This window comes from Myxocyprinus asiaticus, chromosome 11 (assembly GCF_019703515.2).
Source record: "Myxocyprinus asiaticus isolate MX2 ecotype Aquarium Trade chromosome 11, UBuf_Myxa_2, whole genome shotgun sequence".
NCBI lineage: Eukaryota > Metazoa > Chordata > Actinopteri > Cypriniformes > Catostomidae > Myxocyprinus > Myxocyprinus asiaticus.
Window position 1 is genome coordinate 29,507,828 of NC_059354.1, and position 27,459 is coordinate 29,535,286.

At 38.9% G+C, this 27,459-nt stretch overlaps 1 protein-coding gene across 5 annotated transcripts in view; it reads left to right on the top strand.

The window, feature by feature from the left end:
* The first annotated feature begins 778 nt into the window (after window positions 1-778).
* Window positions 779-27,459, top strand: part of LOC127448111 (pleckstrin homology domain-containing family M member 3-like) — a 69,269-nt gene continuing 42,588 nt past the window's right edge. For 3 of the 5 annotated variants that reach the window (XR_007898458.1, XM_051710410.1, XM_051710413.1), the window contains exons 1-3: window positions 779-813; window positions 6,838-7,732; window positions 14,150-15,100. Coding sequence is in view for 4 of the 5 variants with exons in the window: in XM_051710410.1 (XP_051566370.1) it covers window positions 7,279-7,732; window positions 14,150-15,100 (1,405 nt within the window). In the remaining variant the exon portion in view is untranslated. Of the gene's footprint in view, window positions 814-5,896; window positions 6,013-6,542; window positions 6,577-6,837; window positions 7,733-14,149; window positions 15,101-27,459 lie in introns of those variants that run through there. The other 2 variants (XM_051710411.1, XM_051710412.1) reach the window with 2 other exon arrangements.

Sequence of the window (27,459 nt, forward strand, 5' to 3'; positions counted from 1 at the left end):
TTACTGTAGAAGACGATGTAACAGTACATCTGCTGAGAGTCAAATTATATTTTAGCTGCTTATTTTTAGAGATAAAAAAAGAGAGCATCTCCAACAAGATTGTTTAAAATGCAGATTTTACACACTCACATCTTATTCAGTAAATGGCAATGCAATAAATGTCCATGTTGTTGGAAAGCAGATAATGTTGATGGATAACAGAGACAACACTTTTCTCAGTACAGTAACAGGACAGTGTTACCCTTGTAATTATTATTTTATTATTTAATATATTGTATATATTATTATATACAGAATGGGACATAGTAATACTATGTTTTTGGACACCACTATCCTGGACATACCATGGGATTGTTCAAAGTACGTTCTAGTATCATTTAAATACCATTGTATATGAATATGGAAAATAAACATGAAAAAAGTATCAAAGTACAACCTGACACCACTAGTGAACCATGGTACAGCTACAGTACTTTTTTATAACGTAATTACACTTTGATTGAATTCACTTTAATTAAACTTTATTTTACTAAAAAAAAAAACATTCAACTATATTGTTTCAAATTAGTAGCATGAATTTGTGTTTTTCAAGGTCTTTAAATCATACTTCCCTTACAAAAAAAGTACTGTAGTGGTATCATGGTATAGTGATCATATCAGACAAGGAGCTCCAAAATTTGTATCAGAGCTGGTCCTCCAAGTTTGCTTCACCTAATGAATGACGGTAGCCGGAACCATGTATCAGGATATTGTTTTACCCGCAGCGCATTTTCGTTGACGGAACTAAATGTGACAGATTGTAAACAGAATCGGGTGAGTCATTTTCACACACAAATAACGGATTGTTTTCTATTTTCTTGCTCTTACATTTTTATATAATGAGCCTCTGATTCTCATCGATACACAAATGTGTGGTATAACAGTGGTATGTAAATGAAACACAATCAGATGACACAAATGTCATTGGCAGAGGATGTAGCTTAGTGCTAGCTAGCATCATGTTGTGAAGTCATCGGTTGAGTCCACTGAAACAGCAACTATTAAAATGAATAAAAAAATAAAATAAAAAATTCCCCAAAACGGGTACAAATAGATCTAGAGAGTTTGATTTATCCTCGCTATTTTACTGCTATTCTTGCTTGCAGCTTGCTTGTATGTGTCAGTTAGCACATGCTATCTATATTATTTGATGTTATCTAGCTGGACATGGGTGAACTGTCTCTCTGAATGAAGGAATTAAATAAATTTGTTCATGATTATTATCAAGTTAAATGCTGTTGAGGGGTTTTTAATAATCGAAGACCCCAAAAAGGGGTTGCCTCTCTTAGATTAAAGGAATTATTTTACCTAAAAATTAAAATTCTCTCATCATTTACTCTTCCTCATGCCATTCCAGATGTGTATGACTTTCTTTCATCTGCTGAACTCGAATGAAGATTTTTAGAAGAATTTCTCTGCTCTTTCGGTCCATACAATGCAAGTGAATGGGTGTCAAAAGTTTGAAGCTCCAAAAATCACATAAATCAGCATAAAAGTAATCTGTATGACTCCTGTGGTGAAATCTATATCTTCAGAAGCAATATGATAGGTGTGGGTGAGAAACAGATCACGTTTACATTCTTCTTCTTGTGTTTTTGGTGATTCACCCCCTACTGGGCAGGGAGAAGAATTTCAAGAATGACTTAATTTAAAAAATGACTTAAATATTGGTCTGTTTCTCACCCACACCTATAATATCACTTCTGAAAATATGGATTAAAACACTTGAGTCTTATGGATTATTTTAGTGCTGCCTTTATATGCTTTTTGGGACATCAACATTTTGGCACCCATTTGCTTGCATTATATGAGCCTACAGAGCTGACATATTCTTCTTAAAATCATAATTTGTGTTCTGCTGAAGAAAGAAAGTCATTCACATCTGGGATGGCATGAGGGTGAGTAACTGATGAGAGAATTTTCATTTTTGGGTGAAATATTCCTTTAATATTTCTGTTTATGTTATTACTCTAACAAAAAGTACTATGGCACTGCTACATTACTTTTTGTAGTGTTATCCACAATATTCTTGAGTCCCATGAAGCTTTGCGTGCAATGTGGGTGGGACGTCCAGCCAAGAATATAAACAAACATTAACCTATGTACCAGCACATCTTTAAAGATGACAGAAACTTGGAAACAATCGAAAACATAATTAAAGCGATGTAATTTTGTTCTTCCCTGTCCATCTGTTATTAATGATCGGAGGCAGGATGAAAATATCATGCATAAGAAGCATTTTAGTCATTTGTTGAGCCTTTGTGTAGTGATGAAGAAACTATGAACATGCTAACCTGAAAAGCTCAGACACCTGTCGGTGTTATTTATAGCTGTAAAGGTTGGACATATTTTAATGAGGACTGTAGATAATTCTGTTTAAATTAGATATTGATTGTAGTCAGAACCCGAAGAGTCCGTTCTAGCGAGCTTGTGTACTTACAGAGACAGCAGGATCCTCATTCATTACAGATTCATGAGATGATACGCTCATGCTGCTGTTGTTGTTTAGATAAAATACGATTCTTTTGCAGGAGATGAATGTGTAGTATGCTCATTCTAATGTTATAACTGTTAGTTTACGCATATAATCTATGTATCTTACTGCTAGCCTAAACCAATATTAAATGTTTGGTGTTGCCAGAATGACTGACCCTGTTCAGAGACAGATTGACTTGATTTTTCTTGTCAAGGAAATAAAGATGCACTAGCAGTCACACAGTAAACTGTGCCATACAGAAAGAACCACATGTCATGGGCACCTGCAGGATTTAATCTGAGGGTATGCACATAAATCTGCCTAATAAACCTTATATCTAGGGAGGTCTGGGGGCATGCAAAAAACAACACCAAAGCGTTCAATTCTGGTGACTTTGAGATAAGCATTTGTTTTATTTTCTTGAGTATGAGTAGCATTCATGTAAATTGGCTAAAGCATTTCTTCCAGTAACCGTTCAGACTGACGCGTTTTCGTGCTAAAAAAGCAAAACGCACCACAATGAATAGAGCAGAACGCAGGAGTCTCGAGTCTCGAGACGCATTTTTATCAGTTGAAGAAGTTCTTTTTAACTTGACACAGCATCTAAAAATGCAGCACTCCCGTGAGAGATGCTAAAACACAGTGAAACGTGACGCAGTTGTCAAAAGACATCCATCTAGCTACACGTTCAGTTTGAACAGCCCCTTGTTCACATGCCACAGCACTAGCTGAAGTTTCTCAAAGTTATCTCTCAAAAAGACAGCCTTTTGTTTCAGTTGATTGTAGGTAAATTTCCACTGTTTCCAGTGCTGTTTGTTCTCTGTGTTCGTAAATATCCCGATACTGTTTTACTGTGTGAGAAACCGCTCCAAATGATTCAGTGTGCGAGCGGTCTGAATGAATTGTACTGAATCACGAATCGATTCAGAACATTTTGCAAGCCCGTTTGACCAATTCACTGAAAAGAACCGATTAAAAAGAATTATTCATTAGCAAAGTGGGCATTGCTAGTTCTTTTAAACAGCCAACAGAAATATGGGACATATTTCATGATTGGTGAAATATTCTGAGAGTAAATATTTCTCATGTCAGTCGGAGCGCTCATAGTAAGCACAGTGCATACGACCGTACAGCTGCAGGCGCCACTGCCACATGTAATGTAAATAAATACATTTATTTGGACATACATTATAAACACTGTTCACAAAAGATCAATATTCTCTGTATTATAAAAAGCACTTTTTCATTTATACTGAATAATAATATTCACATTTGTATTTTAAATTAAAAAAAAATTCTTTCTCTTAAGGGAAGACATGGACATCCTGCAAAGGAAGGGAAAATGCAGTTCATTTTAAACATCATAAAATATCTCACTACCTATGTCACATCTCATAATTACGGTCTTCAAGTATAGAATTCATCCATTGAGCATCACAGAATGAAACAGATAAAACATCATCACAGTTCATTTAAACAAACTTATCTGGAGGGAATAAATAACACTGTTCGTTTTTAAACTGAGTAATGTCTTTGTGACGAGGAGGGCGGGGCCAGGCCGTGAGGACACACGGCTGGCCCTGAATTGTGCTAATCAGCCGGGAGGGGGATAAAGACGAGCCAGAGGCGCCAGTTCGAGAGAGAGAGAGAGAGAGATGCACATGGCCACGCTGCATGTGTGTCTGTTCGTTTATGTTTTATGTTGTCTTAAGTTCATTTATATCATTAAACTTTTATGTTGACTGTTCAGCTGGTTCCCGCCTCCTCCTTGCCCATCATTGGACTGTTACAGTCTTCGAAATATGTGTAGCATATGAAAAGGCCAATGCTGAATAGAAATGAACATACATTTAAAGTTTCTAATGAACTTTCAGCACATACACACACACACACACACACACACACACACACACACACACACCTATTGCCAGAAATATGCTATTTAGTTTTCTGAACGTCTATCACAGCCGAGCCATAACGGAGGATAGGATAAGTATTCTCCGCTGTTGACTTGTTGTCAATAAAGTGAAAAGAGCACACAAACAAATTATTCCTTGGTTTTTCCAAACAGATGGACTGAAGTCAGTCATTCTGTAGGCAGCCGGGTGGATGGAGAATCATTGGGTGGAGCGCTATTTTTGCGGGTGGTTTCTGATCATAATATTGTTTTAGCCCAAACTTTAGTTTCGCTCGACAGTGATTAACTACACACATTGTCTGAGAAATTTTCAAAAACATTTTACAATGTTTTAAAAGCAAGAATCTCACAGTAAGAAATGCTAGCTAACTGCTACGACTGTACTCAAAACAATAATTTCGCTAAAATACAGTGGACTCGCTGAAAATATTGTGGATAGGGCAAAAAAAATAAAAATAAAAAGCAATCTAGGCCACTCTCCGAGTAAGATCTTTGATATTGTGACTATATTCTTGGTGCCTGATGACTTTACATATTACTGTTACTATTACTATTACTGTTCTTCTATTTATATAGGCCTAGAGTCAACTTTATTTATTGCAGTGTTTCAGAAGTAGAATTAGAAGCAAACATGCAATTTACAGAATACAGTACACTGAAAATAACAGCTCAACAGATCTGGCATGTGTAATACAGTGCAGTTTTTTACATCATTGTATAAAATGATATTTAAGAGGGCACGCTTCTACTCCTTCTTTCACTTTGGGGTTCATGTACACACACACACACGCTACAGTACCTCCAGGTCCTTAGGTTTGCTTCGTCAGTGCCTCTGATGCTAAGGAAGACCGATACTTGTTGTGAGATGGCTCAAAATAGAACAGCAGAGAAGGGCCTTTACATGACTGTCAGAATAATTTGTCTACAAGCAGAGGTGAGAACAACGCCGTCTTGGGTTTTTAATATAGCAAAATGACAGGTCCAGTTCTCAAGGCTGACTGCTTGCCTAGGCTAATCAATCTCAGAAAGTCTTTTCAAATTCTTAGTTAAGAGATTTGCAGTGATAGCTTTTAGGAATGACCCACACTATTTCCATATTTGCTTTTACATTGTCTTACTGCCTCTGAGACAAAATTATGAGGAAATCTTAATTGTGAGAAAGATTAAGATTTGCATTTGTATGGATTTGCTTCCATTGTCCCATAGTACTTAGGCAGAAAATGACAGATTCTCCAATTCACTCAGCTGTTTGAATGTCGCTTTCATTATCTGTCTTACTTTCTTTCTCTCCACATTTCCCCATGGGTTTGTTGAGTCTCTTCTCTGAGATGATGTAATAGTTTCTTAATAATTGATGATTTAAAGAAAGTGAAAGACCCTGAGCTAAAGCGCAAAGGCACAGGAAATCGATGTTGATGTGAGAGGAGGTAGACCAGAGTAAGATGAGGAGAGGTTGCATTATCACGTGGAATGAAACAAGCTGTGCTCATGTAAAGAAGATGCAGGGAACCTCACCTGAGGCTGGAAAGTTCCACTGATGATGTCGGGTTGTCTGAGCACCTAAAGCTCAGAAAGTAAGGTAGGATATTGAACAGACAGACATGGCAGTCCAGGTAGTAGCATGAAATTGACTGCCTTGCTATGAAGTTTAGTGACTTAATAGCTTTGTTCCAAAACTTGGTGAGTTGCCTGCGTAGACATATTAAGGCATCATATGTACGCTCCTGACGTAGAGTCTGTTTCATTTAAGGTAGGCAGCAACATTACACTGCTTTCTAAGATACTTGTCCAATTTCTACAGTGATGGCACATGGAGTCTAGAGAAATGTCACTATAGATATAGGCCACTTATATTTCATTTAGTACTAACAAGAAGTATTCATAAAAATAGTTAAATGTAATAAAAATGTATTTACCCAATATTTGTGTATATTTTATGCTTAGCATAGTAATATGCTGCTAACGTTTTCCAGTGCTCTCATTTGTGAGTCATGTCTCTCATGTGCTTCTTGTGGGTAGTGCTAGTAGACTATTTATGGTGGCAGTTAGATATGGCTAGTTGCCTATAGAAAGTGTTCCAAATGATTAAGTCACTTTTTGAGGTTTCATTTCAGCTACAGTGCTGTCTTATGCAGTTGCTTATGTAGGTACTGGCAGTCGATAGCAAAGCTTCAGAATTGAGCTACGATGTTAGGACATCTTTTGTGACACATTGTCAGAAAAGTTTTCATGGTGTAGTTTGGGCTTATTCTGCTTATTTCCAAGACTTTATTAACTCCATAATTGAGGCTCTTAAGGGGGTTACAGTTCCTGATGACATACTATTTTCTCAAAATAGGTTAAATTTGTGTTACTGATGTATTTACTGACTGTAATGCTTTTCTCTCTTTTTGTCTATATTCAGGATGTTCGAGCCCTGTGGAAGGACGTCCTGGTGCCACATTGCATTTATCACTCAGAATTACTGCCTTACAGACTGCAATGATTTAATTGAGGTGCTGCTTTGAATAAGAGGCAGCACCTGTTCTAGACAGCTCCATGTTTGCACTCGGGATCTGCTGGACTCACCTTGCCCATTGCTTATACTGAAAGCTGGCTCAATAGTCACTCCTCAATAGATGCTTTATTAACTGTGTTGGCTCATAAAATTACAGCCCTGGAAGTGGTTCAGGCCTTTGTTGACCATCTGTTTTGTCACACTTCCTCTTGGGTCCAGACAGCAGATGTTCCATCTGCGGTGCCTTGAGGCTTCTCGATCCTGCCCTACCTACCCTTGTGCACATCAGGAACCTGTCCACTTGTTCCATCCCTCTGCCTCCTTTGTGAGAACAAGATTGTGGAGGTGATGGAGGGTCTGGAGGTGGAGGACATTAGCCCCGCCCTCGAGGCCACTGAGGACTACCTGCACTGCCTTGATGACAACTATGGAGATGGCCAGGTATGCCCACTGATGCTTAAAGAGGCATCCACCATGGATAAGCTGAACTCCAGTGGGGTTTGGGGGCTACTAACAGGAAAGCAATCTGAGATATCACCTGGCAATATGGCCTGGGCAGAGCAGACATCTTTTAGTGTACTGGGTCTTAGACATGGAAAAAGGAACCGGGCGCAATCCACCAACGATTTGGCAGCTCATGCCAAAGAGACAAACTCCACCATTACCACATCTAGCAGCGGCTTCAAACGTGGCCACAATCGCTCGCGTTCAGACGTCAACAACCGCAGTTACACAGATAATGGGATACCATCCATTGACAAGAACACACTAAAGAACGTGTCACTAAACGAACAAAGGGATGGTAAGAATTAAACTCTCTATATACAAAATTTTTACTATCTTTATCCTGAAATGTTAATTTAATTACAATTTCAAAAAGTTCAAAAGCTGGTGATGTTTGCCAAACTCTCTAACATGTTTTTATGCTAAAAAGCTAGATGCAGCACAACAAATTAAATGGAACGCAGGTGTCTCGATATATGTTTTTTAAATTTGATGTTCTTTTTAACCTTACACAGCATCTAAAAAACATGGTGGTCTTGAGTGATGCTGATAAAAACAGAAAGACGTTGTAGAATAGTTAAAGATGTTCATCTACCGCATGTTCACATAAAAAACAATCACAGTTGTTCATAACATATTTGATGTTTAATATACTATGCGGATGGGGCTGCCCAGAGCAGCGCAACAGAAATAGGAACCAAGCAACTGTCAAAATGTGCTGCCACTTGTCGTGGCTGGTTAAGAAAACATCTGGGAACTTTTATTGCTTGTTGTTTTATTGCACCTGGATAGGGCATGGTGTAAGGGGTTTACAGGATAGCTTCTGTCCATAACTAAGAGGACACTAGCTAGGGCTGAACGATTAATCAAAACAAATAGAAATCGCAATATGACGTAGTGCGATGATCAAACCGCAAAGGCTGCAATTGAATTACAGTTATAAATGTGCTAATGAGCTGAGCACTTTCAATTTACAGCGCTCTAAATTCACTAATTACACATTTGTGTAATTACAAATATGCTTGGCCGTTAAAAGTTACTTTCCAAATCTGAAGTAACCTCATATCACAGGGTTTTTGTGGACAGAAGTGTGGATGAGAGAATTTCATGTGTTCCTTCAGTGTACCGCCAAAATAAAAGCTTCTGCCAAAATAAATGCCCGCATAGCTATGCCGCATGCAGGTTAGGAAAATATTTCTTAACTTAATAAAAAAATTATTATTGTGTTCCAAAAAATTATGATCAAAACTGGGCTGAGACCACATCACGAAGTCTACAAAAAACAGGTACATAGTGAACAGATACAATGTGAATGTCATTTGATTCTGTTTTTTCCCTATCAATGTTTCACTGTATTTGTATTTATTTAGTTTGGTTCTTTTTTAGAGTAACAAGTGTGAACACCCTTTCTTGAACAGTGTTTCTACTGGCAGTAGAGCATGTTTGCCCATGACTTAATTTTGGTCAAAAGGAAACACTGGGTTTTCTTTTAAATAGTAATAATAAAATAGCAGTACAAATCGCAATTGCAATACTTTTGAAAATAATCACAATTTTATTTTATTTTTTTGTCCAAATTGTTCAGCCCTACCACTAGCTATACAGGAATTGCTTTTTCACCACTTTTTATACTTTATTATTATGTCACATGATGTTTTATCTTTGATCTCCTCACACCTGTGATTTGTTGTGTCTACATCTTTGTCAACGTCTCTCACCTGTGCTCTTTGTAGGAATCAGTTTTTTTGTTTTTTTTTGTTTTTTTCAATAGTAAGCAAGGGGTTCAGTGAGTTTTTTTCTTGGTTGCTTATGCTTTGGCTTTTTTTGTGTGTGTGTGTGTGTGTGTGTGTGTGTTTTTACTGAAATAATTTTTTTTTTTACTTGTAAGAGAAGGTCCCAGAAAAAAATTAAAATAAATAGGGACCCAGGAGCATATTAGGATTAATATGCAAGTGTAAAAACAATTGCCATTACAGCAGTGTGGAGGGAGGAGAAAGAGCATTGCCTGGTTAATTTGCACTACTATCATTTTGATTTTCAATACCAATGTTTTTTAAGGTCATTTTATAGTATTTTATTTTTCCCAATGCCAGCTGTCTCTTTGTTTTAATGCTTTCTTTATCCATTGTAGTGTTTAATTTAATTCTATATTAACTTATTGTAAAAGACTGATTTATTTCAACACATTGTAAATCAATACTAGGTGCCACAAAACAACAGGTGATACCAATCCTCTTGGATGTCTTGCTTCTGTGTTTAAACTATTGGGGCAGATTGGTAATTACTGCAAAATGTGCCAAAGGGAGCGACTGGAAATATAAGTTCCACGCTAGAATGCCCACCGTTTCTTGAGTGACTGAGATTGAACAGAGCTGAATCCTAGGTGACATTAAGATATTGGCAACCCACCCAGTTTCTAATGCTGATAGATTTACTTATTAAGAATGGAGAAACCCCTACACCCCTCACTGCACAGGTCTCCGTGTTTGTGCTTTGCTTGACTTGGCATTCAAGTTCATTAAGAGCGTCAATGTCAGCATAGTTTGCTTTGTTCATTCTTATTTTCAACATCGATTTTTCGACTAACACAATGATTGACTTGAGGTTTATCTTTGCATTCAACCTTAAGTCTGATTATAGATTACCGTAATAAAAAATATATATCTATATGACACTTTTTAAACCACACTTTACCTTTCATTAAAAGAGTTTTGCAGCCCCTGGCCTTCTGGAAGGATTAAAATTATTAGACCATATAATCACTGGATGAAAATATTGGTCAAGTTTGTCTTCTATTTTCTTACTACGGTAGATGTCTTTTATTAAATTGCTGCAAAGTGGAGATTATACTTAACATTTCAACTGTTTATTAAGACATCATCTAATGATGTGATTCTTGCATGAGAGTGCTGCTCTCTATGTTTGTTTACAGCCTATGTGGCAACTCGAAATTTTAGATCGATATTTAGCAATGATGTGGCTGTGATGTTGGTTTTAACAGACTGCTGCTGTGCATAGGTGCCAGACTTAAGACTTATTTTGTCTGTCCAATCAGTCATACAGACCATCTGAATACTTAATCGCAATGAGGCGTGCTCACTAATTTACATGCTTATTAGATTTTAAGCAGTACAATTTCTATTAGCTAAATGCAGTTACACAGGTTGAGCAATGGTCTTAAGATGGAGTTGTACTGCAATCGAAATCAAAATGAAGCAAATTGCAGGGTTTTGGGAAAAACGAATGGGGAGTCAAAGTAACTTCATTGACTGTTACACCGAACTAAAACTGATTAACCCTTCACCAGTTTGTTATACTTTTTGTTTTGAAAAATCTTCCATTTTCATAAAAGCCCTTTCAAACATACTTTGACCCTTTCAGTTGTCTGGATTTTTCTGGGACTGCAGGTAGTAAGAGAAAATCAAACAAATTTACTCAAATTGATTCTGTTGACTGTACTTGCTGTACTTGAAATGGTGTTGTTTCTTCTCTTTGCTTCTTCATCCTCATTTGCCCTTCCCTCTCTGGCTTGGAGTGGTTTTAGTTATCACTGCTGACTGTTTCCCTTGTGCCCATTAACAGTGATATCAGTCACTATTTCTGGTTTTATGTACCATGTCCAGTCTTATACTCGTCGCATATGTCTTTTAGCAACTTGCAGATGGCAGGTCTTGGAAGGTACAGGCTCTGCACGCTGACAGGCCTAGCACCAGCTCGCTAATTGGGTCATGTCAGCACACCTCACATCCTTTCTGCCGTGAAATTAGTAGTGACTCTTTCCATAGCTACAAGCTATTCGCCTTTGAAGCCCTCAGAGTGCAAGGAGTCCCCAGACATCCACAACAACACTCCCGTAGGCTGAAGCACATCAGCTGCGTTTGCTGGTGCCCCTTGAAACTACCCAAATTAACTTAAACAACAGAGCACACAGTTTATCAGCACAAGAGGGAGGAGACTGCCCATTATATGTTACAGATGTTATGGAAAGTGCAGTTTTGACTGGTACATTAGAGATAAGACTTAAAGAAAACAATATAGGGGCATTGCTTTTAATTGACCCTCCTCTTGGCCTCTCTGTGGGTTTGTTGGAGCCAGAGGCCAGAGCCCAGGCCCAGCCAGCCAGGGCACCCAGCAGGTTCCCGAGGGTTGAGAGGAAAGCTGACAGTTTTTTAGCCAAGGAAGTGTAAGTTGAGGGGTGTTGTGGACCAAGAGAGGAAAGGAGATAAAGGAGGGAGTTTGTGAAAGAAATGGACAGAGAAAGGAAGGACTGAAAAGGAGTGCCAAAGATTAGGGGTCACTCTTTGCCGTTTTGTTTGCACAGTAGCCAGGCGCACAATAATGGGTCTTCCTGCTTTGCGGTGGCTGGACAGACTGTTATCACGTAGCACAATATCATTTGTCATGGATGTTGTGAACATCTCTCACAAAGGGCTTCAGAGATTAACATATGGAACTTTTGGACCATGCGAACAGATATTTGCGACCAGTGCTGCTGAAAGTGCAAGTCTTAATATAGAGAGGCTGACATATGTTATTTTCAAGTCTTAATGTCAATCTAATACATTTATCAAGTTCACGTGACAGGGTTGATGTTAAACCCGGACAAATAAAATATTCCAAAAATCCATAAATTAACCCTTTTCCCTTAATAAAAAAAATAATGCTTGCTATAATTGTCTTCCATGACCTGCAACATGACCCATCTGTTAACATCTCGAAAAATGTGTTTTAGTGTTTCATGAAGCTTTAACACAGTTTGTTCAGCGGCTTGCAATTCACTACTTCGCAATATTGCCTCAAATTTTCCTTTGCCATTCTAGTCAACATTTTTGCTATTGGTTTGACAAAGTGCATCAGTGTAAATATTTGCTCTGACAACGATTCGATTTGATTGGTTCTCTACCTAACGATTCTTTACCTAATGACACAGAAATCCGAACTTGGCAGCATGAAATTTCCTAATCCATTTGATCCCATCAGTTACAATTGTTAATTAAATTTATTTTGAAGTTTGATGACAGTTGTTGATGTATTTTACAAAAATGTTTCAATTATAAATAAAAGTTCAGACTGTCCTCATTTCCTGTGATTTGTTTTTTACATGGGTGCTTCAAATAGTGACATCACCAGAGCCATTTAATTCCACTATGTCTCTCTGAGTAAGGAGGTCTGTGTCAAAGTTCAATGAAAGGAAGCAAGTTAAACCTGTCATAATACACATACTACAATATTTTGTACATATAATGTTTAAAGGGTCTTATTATTGGTTTATTATTGAGAAAGCTCTTCCGCTTATGCTTATAAATCATCCTCACAGGACAAGTAAACATGTAAGCAGTCACATTTGTGGCAAGTGGAAAAACACAGACCCTCAATTTTCAATAGGTGACTGATTCACTCCCATTATACAATTGCCGATTTCAAAGTATTGTTGCAATAAACAAAGTAAAATAAAAAAATAAATGTGCAGTTATTATTGGTTTATCATTGTCTTTTCCCCCACAATTGCCTGTTAAAAAAAAAATGTTTTGAATTGTTACTTTACTGTTGGAAGTTTTCTGTTGGGTCCTATTGAGTTTCCCACAGGTTACAATTGTGACCAAGAATAAGTCTCATACTTTCACTAAATGTAATAAAAGAAAGATAGAAAGAAAGAAAGAAAAAAGAAGAGACATACAGTTTGTTTCATTGGGCCATCCAAGGTGTAAAATACAGTAATGTGCAAAATTCTTAGGCACATAAGATGTTTCACAAAAACATTTGTCTTAAGATGGCTATATATATCTTCAGCTTTAGTGTGTCAATAGGAAATATACATTTTAAACTCCCGAACATTCCTTTTGCAAATAGAATAGAATAGAAGAACAGGGAGCTCTGCAACAGATAGCATGGCCCTCATAGAGCCCCCCACTGAACGTAGAGTCAGTCTGGGAGTAAATGAAGAGACCGAAGCTGTTGAAACAGCCTAAATAGAAGCTTGGAACATCCTATCTGCCAACAACCAAGAAAAACTTGTGTCCAGGTGACCTAGGAGAATTGGTGCTGTTTTGAAGGCAAAGGTGGTCACACCAAATATTGATGTAGCTTTTTTTTTTTTATGTGTACTGGACTTTGTATGACGTTTATTGATAAATGAAAACTTTTTATGCCATTATTGTTGAAGACATCCTCACTATGCAACATTTTCACAAGTGCCTAAAACTTTTGCACAGTACTTAGTTTGGAAATCTTTTGGGGTTAAATTAAAGTGTGCTTTTCCCATTCAATCTTGTGTACTCCCTGTATGTTTCAAGAAGGCTCATGTAATCTGAGACTGTATCTGTATTACTTTGGGTATTAATATAGTAATAAGAATCAGTTGTTTAATTTCGTTATCAATGCATTGAAATTTCTTTGCCAGATCGCTGCATCATGTTGCATCAATGATTTTTACACCCCTAGCATCTAGTCATCCACATTTTGTTAAAAGTCAAGTCTTCATAAAATACCAGAGTGATTCATCTATTTGAAAGTAACTCCTGGAAAATTGTTGTAATTGTTGTATGGCTTATTGACAATTTATTTCTTCCATCATCTACTGCGTCCTGACCGAATAATAGTCAAATCATTTTGCATGGCCAATAATGTGGTACAAAAACTCATAAAGAATTATTTTTGTGGAAAAACATGAATGTTCTTGGCTGTAAAGGTGATCTCTCTGGCTCTTCTTTTCCAGTTCATAAGGAGAGCAGCTCTAGTCTGGTGAAGCAGGGAATGTTGGATCAGAGAGAGGGTCCATGGGGACGCTGGAGCACCTGCCATGTTGAGCTTACACCCTGTGAGCTACGTCTCTACAGCCTGGACAGCAGCGGCAACCAGCAGCTATGTGCTGCCCTCTCACTGTCTCACTGCCAAGGGGTGAGCGCGCCCCAGCCACAGGATGGACGCGTGCTGCAGGCAGTTTTCTTTAACAGCACCCGTGTGCAGTTACGTGCATCATGCCAGTGGGAGGCACTGGAGTGGCGGAGACTCCTCTGGGAACGTGTCTTGGCTGCCCGTCCAGCCCATCATGAACGGGAGCTGGCTCATGCTACCTCCCCTATCTCCGCCGAGCCCGATACAGATGCAGCCTCTGTGCCAACCCCTCGACCGCTTGTACGTCCCACAGCCCTACCACTGTTCACCCAGCACTGTGCCAGTGTGCTAAAGGCTGGCCTTCTGCACCAACTTACTGACCTCAACAACTGGAGAGCCTTTACGTTTGTGCTGAGCCGCACCGAGCTGCAGGCCTTCCCAACAGAGGGAAGGGGCCCTGTGTGGGAGCCCGTGCTGCGGTACCGGCTGGCATCCTGTCTAGCTGTGCAGCGGGATGAGGAAGACAGAGGCTTAAACGCTCGCTTCCAAGCAGTCTTCCCTGATGATGTGCTGCGCTTGCGGGCAGAGAGTGAGCCCAAAGCCCAGGACTGGTTGGAGGCGCTGCGCACCGCTGTTACTGCTCAGAGGCCGCAGTTGGAGAATTATCAGTCAGGCCCCACTGGAGTGCTGATGAGGAGTAAGCCAGCCAGGGAGCGACAACACAGGGAGGCCCAGAGAGCTAAGCGGCAGTCCGTCACCACTAGCTTTCTCAGCATCCTTACCTGCCTGGCTGTAGAGAAGGGTCTCACTGCTCAGAGCTTTCGATGTGCAGGTAAACACATTTCTAATTAATTTTGTATCAGTTACTGCGTTTGCAATGTTTGCATTGTTTTTATCATTGACTCGCTAAAGGAATAATGCAAATGTCACAAATTTGCACAGGCAGTGGTGCCTTATGCTCAAAAATGCTCCCAGACAATGGCTTAAAGGAAGCAAGTAGTAGCATTTTCAGACCTCGAGGTTTGAACACGCAAGGTTCAAACAAATTTCAAAAAATCTTTGCCACGCTGCAATTTCTGCTGCCTTGATCAATGTAAAATGCCACCCCTTTTAAAATTTACCACAAGTTTTCCATGGGCGCTATTTAATTGTATCAGGCAAAATAGCACTGGAATTTGTGAATCTGCCTCAATCAACAATGAGCCTTATTTGCATAGAAAAGAGGTGGATGTGTCCAGAAAAGAATGACAATGGCTCCATTTAAATATACATGGCACAGTGCTGTACTGGCTATGTGTCTCAGCTGACAACTTGTGATTGGATCACCCAAGACGGATGTAAATATCAGGTGTAAACAGGGCTAATTTCTTAAGCTTTCTGTTTCATTAGTGAACTATGTTGAGATGTTGCATTTTATTGTGGGGTCACGTTTTTCTATACTCTGGCCTGGATCTGACATCACAGCTCCAACGCTGCAAACTCATATTGACTCCATAACTTTGATCCATATGAACTTTAACAGACATGTTATTCAGAAAGCTCTCCCAACCCCTCAAAACTCTAGGAATTTTCCACTTACTAAAAAAATTGCTTCAAACCAAATGCCTCGCTTTTCACCATATGCCACATGATATCAGTCCTCAAACAAACAAGTATAATTTTGCATAGCAAACTCTCAACATAATCTTTAATTTGGCACAGCGTTTTCACCCCATTCCATATGCTGTTTGGTTGATATTTTTGTCTTATTACAACAAAGAACCTCCTCAGTCACATACTGCCTTTACTGGTAGAGTCTGTGGCTTTGCGATGGTTGCCTTCACAGGCTAGGTAGATATTTAAGGAGTTGCATTTATAATATTATTTATCAGGCTCAATCCGTCTCTAACACACTTTCTCAATTCTCTATCTAGTGTGAAATTTCCATCCACTAAATGGGTATGAATGAAACGCTTTCCTCCTCGGTTGTAACAACCAGCTTTTTAATGCAGGATATTTGAAAGCCTCACCAAACGAGGACAGCGGGCATCTGACAATAATTGGCCCATATAAAGCGGAAAAAATCCCCTTGTAGAATCAAAGGCTCCCTGGATCCTGCGATCTGTGCGGAAGCTAATTGTTTGATTCAGGGCCCCCAAAGTGATTTTTTTCAATGGGAAGTGTCGGCCTAAAAAGAACAGAACAGCTGGGAGCGTCCCTGCTCTAGGCAGCCTTGCCTCTCTCTTTTTTTCTCTTTTCTTCCTTCAGCTCCCTCATACATACCCAAAGAGGATATGTGTTTTTACCTCCTTGATTTGTTTGGCTTCATGGAACTTTTATAGGTGTCTGAACTTTGTTTCTGTTCACTGTTACTACTTGTTTTGTCTGAATTCTAATTCTTTGCACTTTTCTCTTTTACAACATATTGCTTTTCTTAAGTTTATTGCCCCAAACAGATGCATATGTCTTGAGCATTCTTTCTTCTCTCTTTCTCCATGTTTTGTACTCTTTGTGATGGGGTGCCACTTTGCTTTTAATGCATGCTACTTGTTAGCCCTTTTCCACCGACTTGATTCAGGGGCGGGTTCCTTGGCCAGTGCGAATTATCGAACTGTTCCACGCGTTTCCACTGCAGAAAAGGCTGTTCCGTGTTGGAAAAACGGATTCCGCACTGGCCCCAAAAGCTAGCTTGTCTCTACGCAGGCACCAGTTACGTTAGGGCACGGAGGTTGGGATAATCTTTCAACACCAGGTAAAGTTTTCCCGAACAACAACAACAGTGACTACCGTCTGCAGTAAGGAGTACTTCTTCATTCTATAACAACAAAGATAAAAAATTTAAAAAATATATCAGATATCAACAGGGTTAAAGAAACATGTACAAAACGAGCACTCTACGGAGATCCAAGATAAGCTAGAGAAATCGCAAAGGGGAAAAAAAGAGTTTACGAGGAGATACGGCAAGAAATTATGCATGCCCGCTTTAATCGGACAATTGACCAAATCATAAACAAATTTTTTTTTTTAAATGGAAAAAGAGAGCACAGGAATTATAAGAGGGACCTAAGCAAAAGCAGCAGTGGACGAAGCAATGATGTCTGTGCTCAGACACGACCAGCCAGCTAACTAACCGGGGCATTTAATTCAGTCAGTCACGCTCGAGAAAAACGCAGAATTGGAGGTGTGATCTTTAGCTGATCTCAGTAATTAATTATATTTGCCAACTTCATTAGCTTTCCTTACACTCTTTTCATCTTATTTTGTGTATTGTTTTGTTCAGTAAGGGGACTACTCACTTTGGAAGATCGTGGCTGTTTTTAAAGTGATAGTTCACCCAAAAATTTCAATTCTCTCATCATTTACTCATTTTCATGGCATCCCAGATGTGTATGACTTTCTTTCTTCTGCAGACAACAAGATTTTTTGATGAATATCTCAGCCCTGTAGATCCATACAATACAAGTGAATAGTGGTACGGACTTTAAAGCTCCAAAAAGGACATAAAATCAGAAGAAAAGTAATCCATAAGACTCCAGTGGTTTAATCAATGTCTTCTGAAGCAAACCATTTGGTTTTGGGTGAGATAAGACGAAAATATAACTCATTTTTCACGGTACATCTTGCCATTGCAGTCTCTAGGCATAATCATGATTTCAAGCTCGATTACACATCCTAGTGCTTGACACATGCGCAGAGCGCTAGATGGTGCTATAGGAAGTGTAATCGAGCTTGAAATCATGATCACCAAGGAGACAAGCAATCATAATCTGTCAAGATGTACAGTGAAAAAAGTGTTATGTTTTGGTCTGTTCTCACTCAAAACCAACTGGATCACTTCAGAAGACATTGATTTAACCACTGAATTTGATGGATTATGTTTATGCTGACTTGATCTGTTTTTTGGAGCTTCAAGGCCTGGCCACCATTCACTTTTGAATGAACCTACAGAGCTGAGATATTCATCTAAAAATCTTTGTTTGTGTTCTTCAGAAGAAAGAAAGTCATACGCATCTTAATGACGAGATAATTTTGGGGGGGGGGGTGAACTAACCCTTTAAATAAACCAGTAGGGCTGGGTATTGATACAGATTTCCCAATTCGATTCCGATTCACAAGCTCTCGATTCAATTCCGTTTTTAATTCGATTCAATGCCGATTCATTTCAGTTATGTCCTTTTGCTTACATTATAAAATAAATTATCTCCCAGCTAATGCTGTTAATTATACAGGGGACCTTTAAACTAGTTACATTATATTAATTTTACTAATTATATTTTATTACTTTTTCATAATTATGGCCACATAAAAATCAACAAATAAATGTATTCAATCAATAGATAAGATATTATATTTCATATATTATTTTTGTTACATATTTATTGTTAAATGGCATAATTTATACTATTTAGAAGTATTTACATTGATTTGTTGAACACGTGCTAAAACCGGTACTGTTTCTTTAACAAAAAAACGGCATTTCTGTAAACAATATCTTAAATGAGTGCATGTTAAATAGAGTGGACTCAAATGGCTTTACCTCATTTGTGCGATGCATGATTAGAATTAAATGTTTTTTTGTAGTTGTTTTTGATTAACAACTGACTGTAAAGAACAGAAAGAGTATTAAAAAAAAACAGTATTCGAAATGGGTTGCTTGGATCTCGTCTTGGACACACATTACACGGAACAACTTTTACTCTCAACACGCTGTGAAAGGATCACACTGCTGAACACTTCAAGACTAAACTACACATTTACTGGTGAGTGAAATGTAAATATTTACCAGCCAGTTGCCAAATATATTCACTTTAGTCACATAGCGCAAAATTTGGTTGCAAATTTAGAGTGATTTCCTCTTATTGTAGTAGAGGGTTGCACATTGAGTGAAAGATTGATCTTGGGATTGTTCAAATGAAGATTGCGATTAATCGGAAAAACAATATTTTTACCCACCCCTAAACCAGTGGGATTCTAAATCAAGACACAAACAAAATATGATATGCTATGGCAAAAATCTGAATATAACCATCTGCTACACCAATGATAATAATGATTCCACTGTTGCAGTTTATAGTACTTTATCACATTAAAAGGTTCATACAAAATAAAGTTATTACGTTGACTGTCGTCTTGAGCGTAGATGTCGTCTCTGACATGTCTCGTTGAGCTATGTAATAACTTTGGATTGCAATTCTCTGTATGTTTAAAAATGTCCTCTAAAAACAGGAGTAAATGTTCTACACACAAACCCTGCAGCGCGCTATGTTTGTTTTGGGCATGTGAGGTAGTCGCATAAATCTACCACGTAGCCACGTAACCCGTTTTGTCACCGTTTGGTTCTCAAGTCGAAAAGCGCGGCCGGTTTACGAGAGGCTCCAGATTGCCCTGGCTGTGAACCAGCCAAGCACAGGCTCAGCACAAGAACCATTGCCATTTGGGTGCAAAAGGGCTATGTCAGTCACCTCATCTTAGAGGGGTAGTCAGTGGCCAGGCTGTAATGCAGTTCAATTGTTTGTCCCTTAACAAATGTTCCTAGTCGGCAAGGAGCTGTCAGAATGTTACGTGTGCGTAGTCTCCGGCTCAGCTGGCACACCCACAAACTTCCCCAATCTGTGGGGATCTTCTGTCACCTGTTCACTTCAAAATACCCCTTGGCCCTGGCTTGCCAGCATCCACAAAAGGTTCCATCAGCTAAGTCCTGTGTGAAGGTACTGAAAGTGGCCGTAATACATTCACATTACTTGAAGCTGACCTTGAGATCCTGAAGAAGAGGAGAAGAACAATGATTGAAGTGCAACACAACAGGAAAAAAAGGACACTTGTCCCTGCCTTCATTGGAATTGATTATATTGCAAGGTTTTGCCATCTGTTGTGTCTGTTAAATCTTAGATTCTTCCCTTGTCCAATGAAGAAAGAGCATATATGTTAGATGTCTAATATGTTAACAATCTTAAAACATCTGCCAGCATTCCAAAGTACTTTGCAATTATTTAAAATGATAAATTCAGTTTTTTTATATTTTTGGTATGGTTAGTGGAGAAAACTTTATTATTGCTCTCACTATTATCTACTATCGCTTAACCTCTAACCCTAAGTATTAAACTTCAGTATATAACTCATCTTGCATCTCATGGACTGCCCAGAATGCCCAAGCAACTTCTTATCAAAGCCCTAGCAACCACCCAAAACACCCTACCATCTTGGACAAACACCACTCAAATTTTATTTAGAAAATGTAAAAATCTAGTTTAATAATAAAATACCCATTATTCATATTACAATCAAAGTTTTTTATTTGTCCTTTGATGCTCTATTTGACCATCCATTACATGAGTGTCAGTGTTTTTGGTTGGTATGCCCTCACACCCCCACCTACCCCACAAAATAACAGGACTTTTGTTAAGAGGGTCAAATTTGTCGTCCATTTGAAGCAGAAGATAGACCCTTCCATTTTCTTTCTGAAGCATACACACACTCACACACTCCCATTTTCTCAAGCCAAATCACATAGTTTGCTTGAACCCTATCTTGCGGCTTGGGCTTTTTTTCACACACCTCCAAAATAGTACCCTGTAGAGAGAACAAGGACAGCAGATCAAATGGGAAGATCCAGCTGTAGGTGGGACTAAAGAGGCGAGAGAGGGAGTACAAGGTCAGGTAGAGAATGGGGACCAAGAGACTCCTGTTTACATCAAAAAGATGGGCAGTGCATCTGTCTGAAGCAAACACACACATGAGCGCACGCACGCACACACATGCACAGCCTTATGTCTGCCCCTCACGTAATTTTTTTTATTTTTTTTGCAGTGGTTGTCAGCTTGAATAAGGGACTTCAAAGCTGGGGCCTTGTGAAGCCACAAAGCCCCACCCTGGGGTTTTTGTCCCACGGAACTCAGCGGACCGTTATAAGTGGCGCGAGTCGCAGCATTTTCTGCAAGAAAATGAAGAGACCTTTTTACAATAAAGGACCGAACATCTCCTCTAGAGCAGACATGCCTATTCTAATAGAAAACCATTATGCAAGTGGCCCCTGATTCACCTCTCTTTTCCCCGCAAATAGTTGCCGGTGTAGGCCAACAGGGTGCTACTGAAAATGAAAAAGGGAACCTTGGGGATAGTGAACACTTCAAATGCCTCTTATTTGGCACAGTTTCTTGTCTTTACCACACTCCCAGGTTGGCCCCACTTTTTAAAAAGTGATGTAAAAATGTAAAGATACTAAAGACTCCATTTGGGGTTCTTCAGCTGCCACAACAGCAAAAGCCTCTGGAGATCCTTCAGAAATCCTTTCAGTTTTCTGAGAAACTCTTAAGTTCCTGCAAGAAATCTGAAGAACTCTAAGGACTGTCAATGGTTCCTTCAGTAACCCCACCATCAAAGAATGGCTTTGAGGCTCTTGAAATATAGAATCAGTATCAGAATGAGCTTTATTGCCAAGTATGCTTACACAAACAAGGAATTTGACTTGGTGACAGAAGCTTCCATTGCACAGACAATACAACAACAAGACAGAAATAATAAAAAATAGAATAAAGAATAAAAATAAGTAAATAGAATATAAAGTTTATATAGAAATACACAATAAGACACAAAAATATATGTATATACAAATACAATCTGTTATATACAGTGCAAGGGAATGTAATGTGCAGAAGAGGTAGTATATGTTAAATAAATATAATTGACAAAGCTTGTTATTGCACATAATTATTGCTCAATGGGCAGTTTTAACTGTTCATGAGATCGATGGCCTGAGGCGAAAAAGCTCTTCCTGTGCCTGGCTGTTCTGGTGCTCAGTGTTTTGTAGTGCTGGCCAGAAGACAACAGTTCAAAGAGGTAATGGGCTGGGTGAGTGGGGTCCAGGGTGATTTTTCCAGCCCTTTTCTTCACTCTGGATGTGTACAGTTCTTGGAGGATGGGAAGGGGAGAACCAATAATCCGCTCAGCAGTCCGAACTGTCCTTTGTAATCTTCTGATGTCCGATTTGGCAGCTGAACCAAACCAGACAGTTATTGAAGTACAGAGGACAGACTCAATGACTGCTGGGTAGAACTTTATCAGCAGCGCCTGTGGCAGGTTGAACTTCCTCAACTGCCGAAGGAAGTACAACCTCTGCTGTGCCTTTCTCACAATGTGGGTCTCCCACTTCAGGTCCTGGGATCTGGTAGGGCCCAGGAACCTGAATGACTCCATTTCTGCCACAGTGCTGTGGGTGGGGTGGGGGTAATGCTGGGGTGTTTCTCCTGAAGTCCACAATCATCTCCACTGTTTTGAGCGTGTTCAGCTCCAGGTTGTTTTGGCCAGCTGTTCAACCTCCCTTCTGTATTCAGACTCATCATCATCTTGGATAAGGCAGAAACTTCAGGAACTTGACAGAGGGGTCCTTGGCGATGCAGTTGTTGGTGTACAGGGAGAAGAGTAGTGGGGAGAGTACACATCCCTGGAGGGCACCATTGCTGATCGTACAGGTGCTGGATGTGAATTTCCCCAGACTCACTGCTGCCTGTCTGTCAGAAAGCTGGTGAGCCACTGACAGATAGAGGTGGGAACAGAGAATTGGTTTAATTTAATCTGGAGAATAGCTGGGATGATGGTGTTGAAAGCCGAACTAAAGTCCACAAAAAGGATCCTTGCATATGTCCCTGCTCTGTCCAGATGTTGCAGGATATGATGCAATCCCATGTTGACTGCATCATCCACAGACCTGTTTGCTCGATAAGCAAATTGAAGGGGGTCCAGAAAGGGTCCAGTGATGTCCTTCAGGTGGGCCAACACCAGTCTCTCAAATGATTTCATGACCACAGACGTCAGAGCGATGGATCTGTAGTCATTAAGTCCTTTAAGTCCTATACTGTATATCGAAGTTACTTGAGTACATAAATAGGATATTTGAGGCTCCTTTAAAGGGTGTCTTGGAGGATCTTCAGAGGGTTCCGGCAGTGTGGCAGGTAAGGAACACCAAGTGGTGCCATGAATATTTTTTAATTGTTACAGTAAGCTCATTTTGTCTGAGCATGCATGCTAACTGCAAGGCCACAGGTCCAACCTGCTAGAATTTCTTTTGAAGCATTAGAGGGTTCCGTTGGCTTCACTTTTTGGTTTGATGTCCTCAGACTTCACTGCACCTCTCACCGCCATACAGGGATATTTTCTGTGCTGTCTGTCTGTGATGTGCAAACTTGCACCTTGTGTGTTTGAATGTATGTGTGTACTCATGCTTGGGGCTAAGCTTTCCTGGCACTGGCTGCATTGTCCACGGAGGCTGTGGTTTCTAAGTGGCCAACTAATTTCCAGAAGTGACATGCTCTATGGCCACTGACCAGAATATCTCTAGCCTAACAGGCTTGGTGGGAAAAGATTAGACAGTTAACTAAAAAGCATTGTAGCATTTTTTCCACATTCTTCTACACAGACTCTGTGTGATAAATCTACGTTGGAATGTGTTGAAATGTTTTGAGAAACATGTCACATTCTAACTTGTTGAATTTGCACATTGTAGAAAATATTTTCTCTATTCATTCCACACATTGTGAATTTTCATAGTGAAAAGTCCAAAATTGTGACGTGTTTGTGATGTGCTGTGAGATAGCTGCTGTTACTTAAATGGTCCTTACTTCCATGAGAGTCTTAAAAAGCAGTTGAATTCATACATTTAGTACAATTGGTCATGAAAACTGTTTTACATTTTTTTTATTTGACCACATTAATGTCAGACATGTTTAAAGGGTTATTTATGTCAAATGTGTATACTGTTAGATGCTGTAGTTTGTATGATTCTTTCTTCCATGACATTATTTACTGGCAAAAAATTCAGTTGAATGTATACAAACACTTTCATCTTTGAGTTACTTGTGTTACCTTTCATTTATGCACAATTTCTGTTTTTTTGCTAAAAAACACAGCCTCAACTAAATTGCTCTTAATAACAGTCTCCCCAGCAAGAGCAGTGTCCAAAAATATGCTATTTTTAGAATAGGGTGGTATTTGTGGGTTTGCACTCTGCATGTATGCTGATTACAAGGCAACACTGACACACGACACCCTGCTGCATGGTCTGTGGTTCAGTCCAGATATCAGGCACCCATCAGCTGTGGCATGGGGGACACCACCTCTGACTTTTTATAGTCTGGGGTCCCTGCCCCTAAAAACCTCAAGTTTATATTGGCAGCACAGTGCAGCACATGATGCTAGCGCCTAAACTCAGCTAGAACAACCCATTACGTATTGGTTTGGAAATGGAATATTGTGGATGTTCTTTTCTTGGTCCAATATGGCAATGTACTTTGCCGATGTATTCCTTGGCACGTCCAGGGTCTTATTCATAAAATAACATTTGCCCTTTTAAAAAAAAATCTGTCATGTATCAACAACGGCTGAAAGTTTGACACAGTTCTGCTTTAAAACCCTTTAAGCGATCTCTCTCGGGATGATAACAAATTGTTTGGACTGACGTATTGACCTAGAAGGAAATTAAGAAATATGTGTTGTTTAGAGTAATGTTAGTAAAGTTAGTAAAGATAACATAGAGTGATCTCATATCAGACTAGTTGTTTATATGGCCAAAATGGGGTTATGCAAAGTGCTTAACGTGCTTGAATTTAGCTCTTAAAAATGTAAGTACTGAAATAGACCTACCTGGAAAATTGGCTTGTTTTGAAAAGTGCTTGAGATTAAAACGGATCATTTTTTTCTGTGTAATGTGTGTCCATAAAAGATGAGATCCCACATTCCACTTTCGTTGAATAATGTGTCTTTTAACATCCTTTCTGTTCTTTACTGTCAGATAAAAATGTAAAAATAAATATTAATTTTGATCACAAATAGCACGGATGCGCTAAAATAAAACGAGCCTTCTCTCTCGTTAATGAATGAAACGTAACACCTTTGCGAGTCAGTGAGATACATGTTAAACTCTTAAAGTGACAGTACCATTATAGCGCTTGTTTTACAAATGAATGGAAACTTAATGTTATTACTTGTAAATTGTACACATTATTTCAAACATTGAGAACTCATATCATTATTATATATATATATATATATATATATATATATATATATATATATATATATATACAATTTCAAGAAATAATATTAATTGATAGAAAGTAGAATTTTTATATTTTGAAAAAGTTAAAATGTGATTATAATAATCAAGACAAATTATTTAAAAAATAAATATACACTTTCACATATTTTTTCAGGACAGGTTCTGTTCAGTTCTATTGTTTGTTCTGCACCTGATCAGCCTGAATGTAACCCACTATTTTTGAAGGCTTATTTGTTTGTGATCTTTTCTTATAGTAGAAGGTATATGAGAAACTTACTATTAAAACTTTGAAGATTTATATTGTGCATTATAGAACTTTATTTTGATGAGAAATTATAATGTGCATTTTGCGCAAACATTAAAAAAAATAAAATAATTTAATGCCATTTTTTGTCATTTAACTGTTATTTTATTGAATTGAGATAATATCGAATTGAAAACCTCATATCGTATATCAAACCGAATCGTGAGATAACCAAATCATATATATAATATACATATATATAAATGTATATACACCGATCAGCAAAAACATTAAAACCACCTACCTAATATTGTGTAGGTCCCCCTCGTGCCACCAAAACAGCGCCAACCCACATCTCAGAATAGCATTCTGAGATGCTATTCTTCTCACCACAATTGTACAGAGCAGTTATCTGAGTTACCGTAGACTTTGTCAGTTCAAACCAGTCTGGCCATTCTCTGTTGACCTCTCTCATCAACAAGGCATTTCCATCCACAGAACTGCTGCTCACTGGATGTTTTTTGTTTTTGGCACCATTCGGAGTAAATTCTAGAGACTGTTGTGCATGAAAATCCCAGGAGATCAGCAGTTACAGAAATACTTAAACCAGCCCATCTGGCACCAACAATCATGCCAGGGTCAAAATCATTGAGATCACATTTTCCCCATTCTGATGGTTGATTTGAACATTAACTAATGCTTCTGACCCGTATCTGCATGATTTTATGTACTGCACTGCTGCCACACAATTGGCTGATTAGATAATCGCATGGATGATTGTTGGTGCCAGATGGGCTGGTTTGAGTATTTCTGTAACTGCTGATCTCCTGGGATTTTGACACACAACAGTCTCTAGAATTTACTCCAAACGGTGCCTAAAACAAAAAACATCCAGTGAGCGGAAGTTCTGTGGACGGAAACGCCTTGTTGATGAAAGAGGTCAACAGAGAATTTGTCAGACTGGTTCGAACTGACAAAGTCTACGGTAACGCAGATAACCACTCTGTACAATTGTGGTGAGAAGAATAACATCTCAGAATGCTATTCTGAGATGCAGGTTGGCGCTGTTTTAGCGGCACGAGGGGGACCTACAGAATATTAGGCAGGTGGTTTTAATGTTGTGGCTGATCGGTGGATATATATTTATATATATTACATGTTTAGAGGGTAAGTAAATGATAACTTAATGGTAATGGTAACTAACCCTTTAAATCTGTTGGTAAGTGTACAGTCAGGAATGCATGCATTTAATAGCTTTTTTTTTTAGCTCGGCCCTTTTCAGCCAGCAAAGAATGCATCCAAAATAGACCTACAGCTTTGTCTGTACGCACTGTAGGCCTAATCAGTGTCTCTCTCTACAGATATTGGTACTGATAACATTCTGCCTCCCTCTTTTGGAGACTGTTTTTTCTGGCTTGTTTTTGTCCTCTCTATCCTACCCCCCATCTCGTCCACATTTCTTCCTCTCTCTGTGAAGTGTTTAGCTGATGCTACACTCCCATGAAAAGATTGTGCAAGTCCATATCCATTTGTGGCTTTTCCCTTTATTCTCTCTTTTTCTTCATTTTTACCTGCCCCACAGTCCCTGCTCTGGTTCTCCCAGATGGTTAGGAAAAGGAACACCTGCCATGTTCACTCTCACCTGTTTTGGTTCCTTTGGGATAAGCTCTTTTCTGGGGGCCCTCTGCTGTTTGAGACAACTTGAAGAAGAGGTTTACAAGACAAAGCAAAGCACTTTCAGGAGACATCGCTAGTATTAAATGGGCTCAGTATTTTACAGTTCAGCCTGTTAAGTTCTAAGAGCCATTTAGATTATTCCTGTTGTGTTTTTGTCAGTGATTCAAACTGTTACTTTAGCTGGTTTTGTGCAGTGTACTCTTTTAGGTCATAGTTAATGCTTTATCTGTGTTTAACCAGG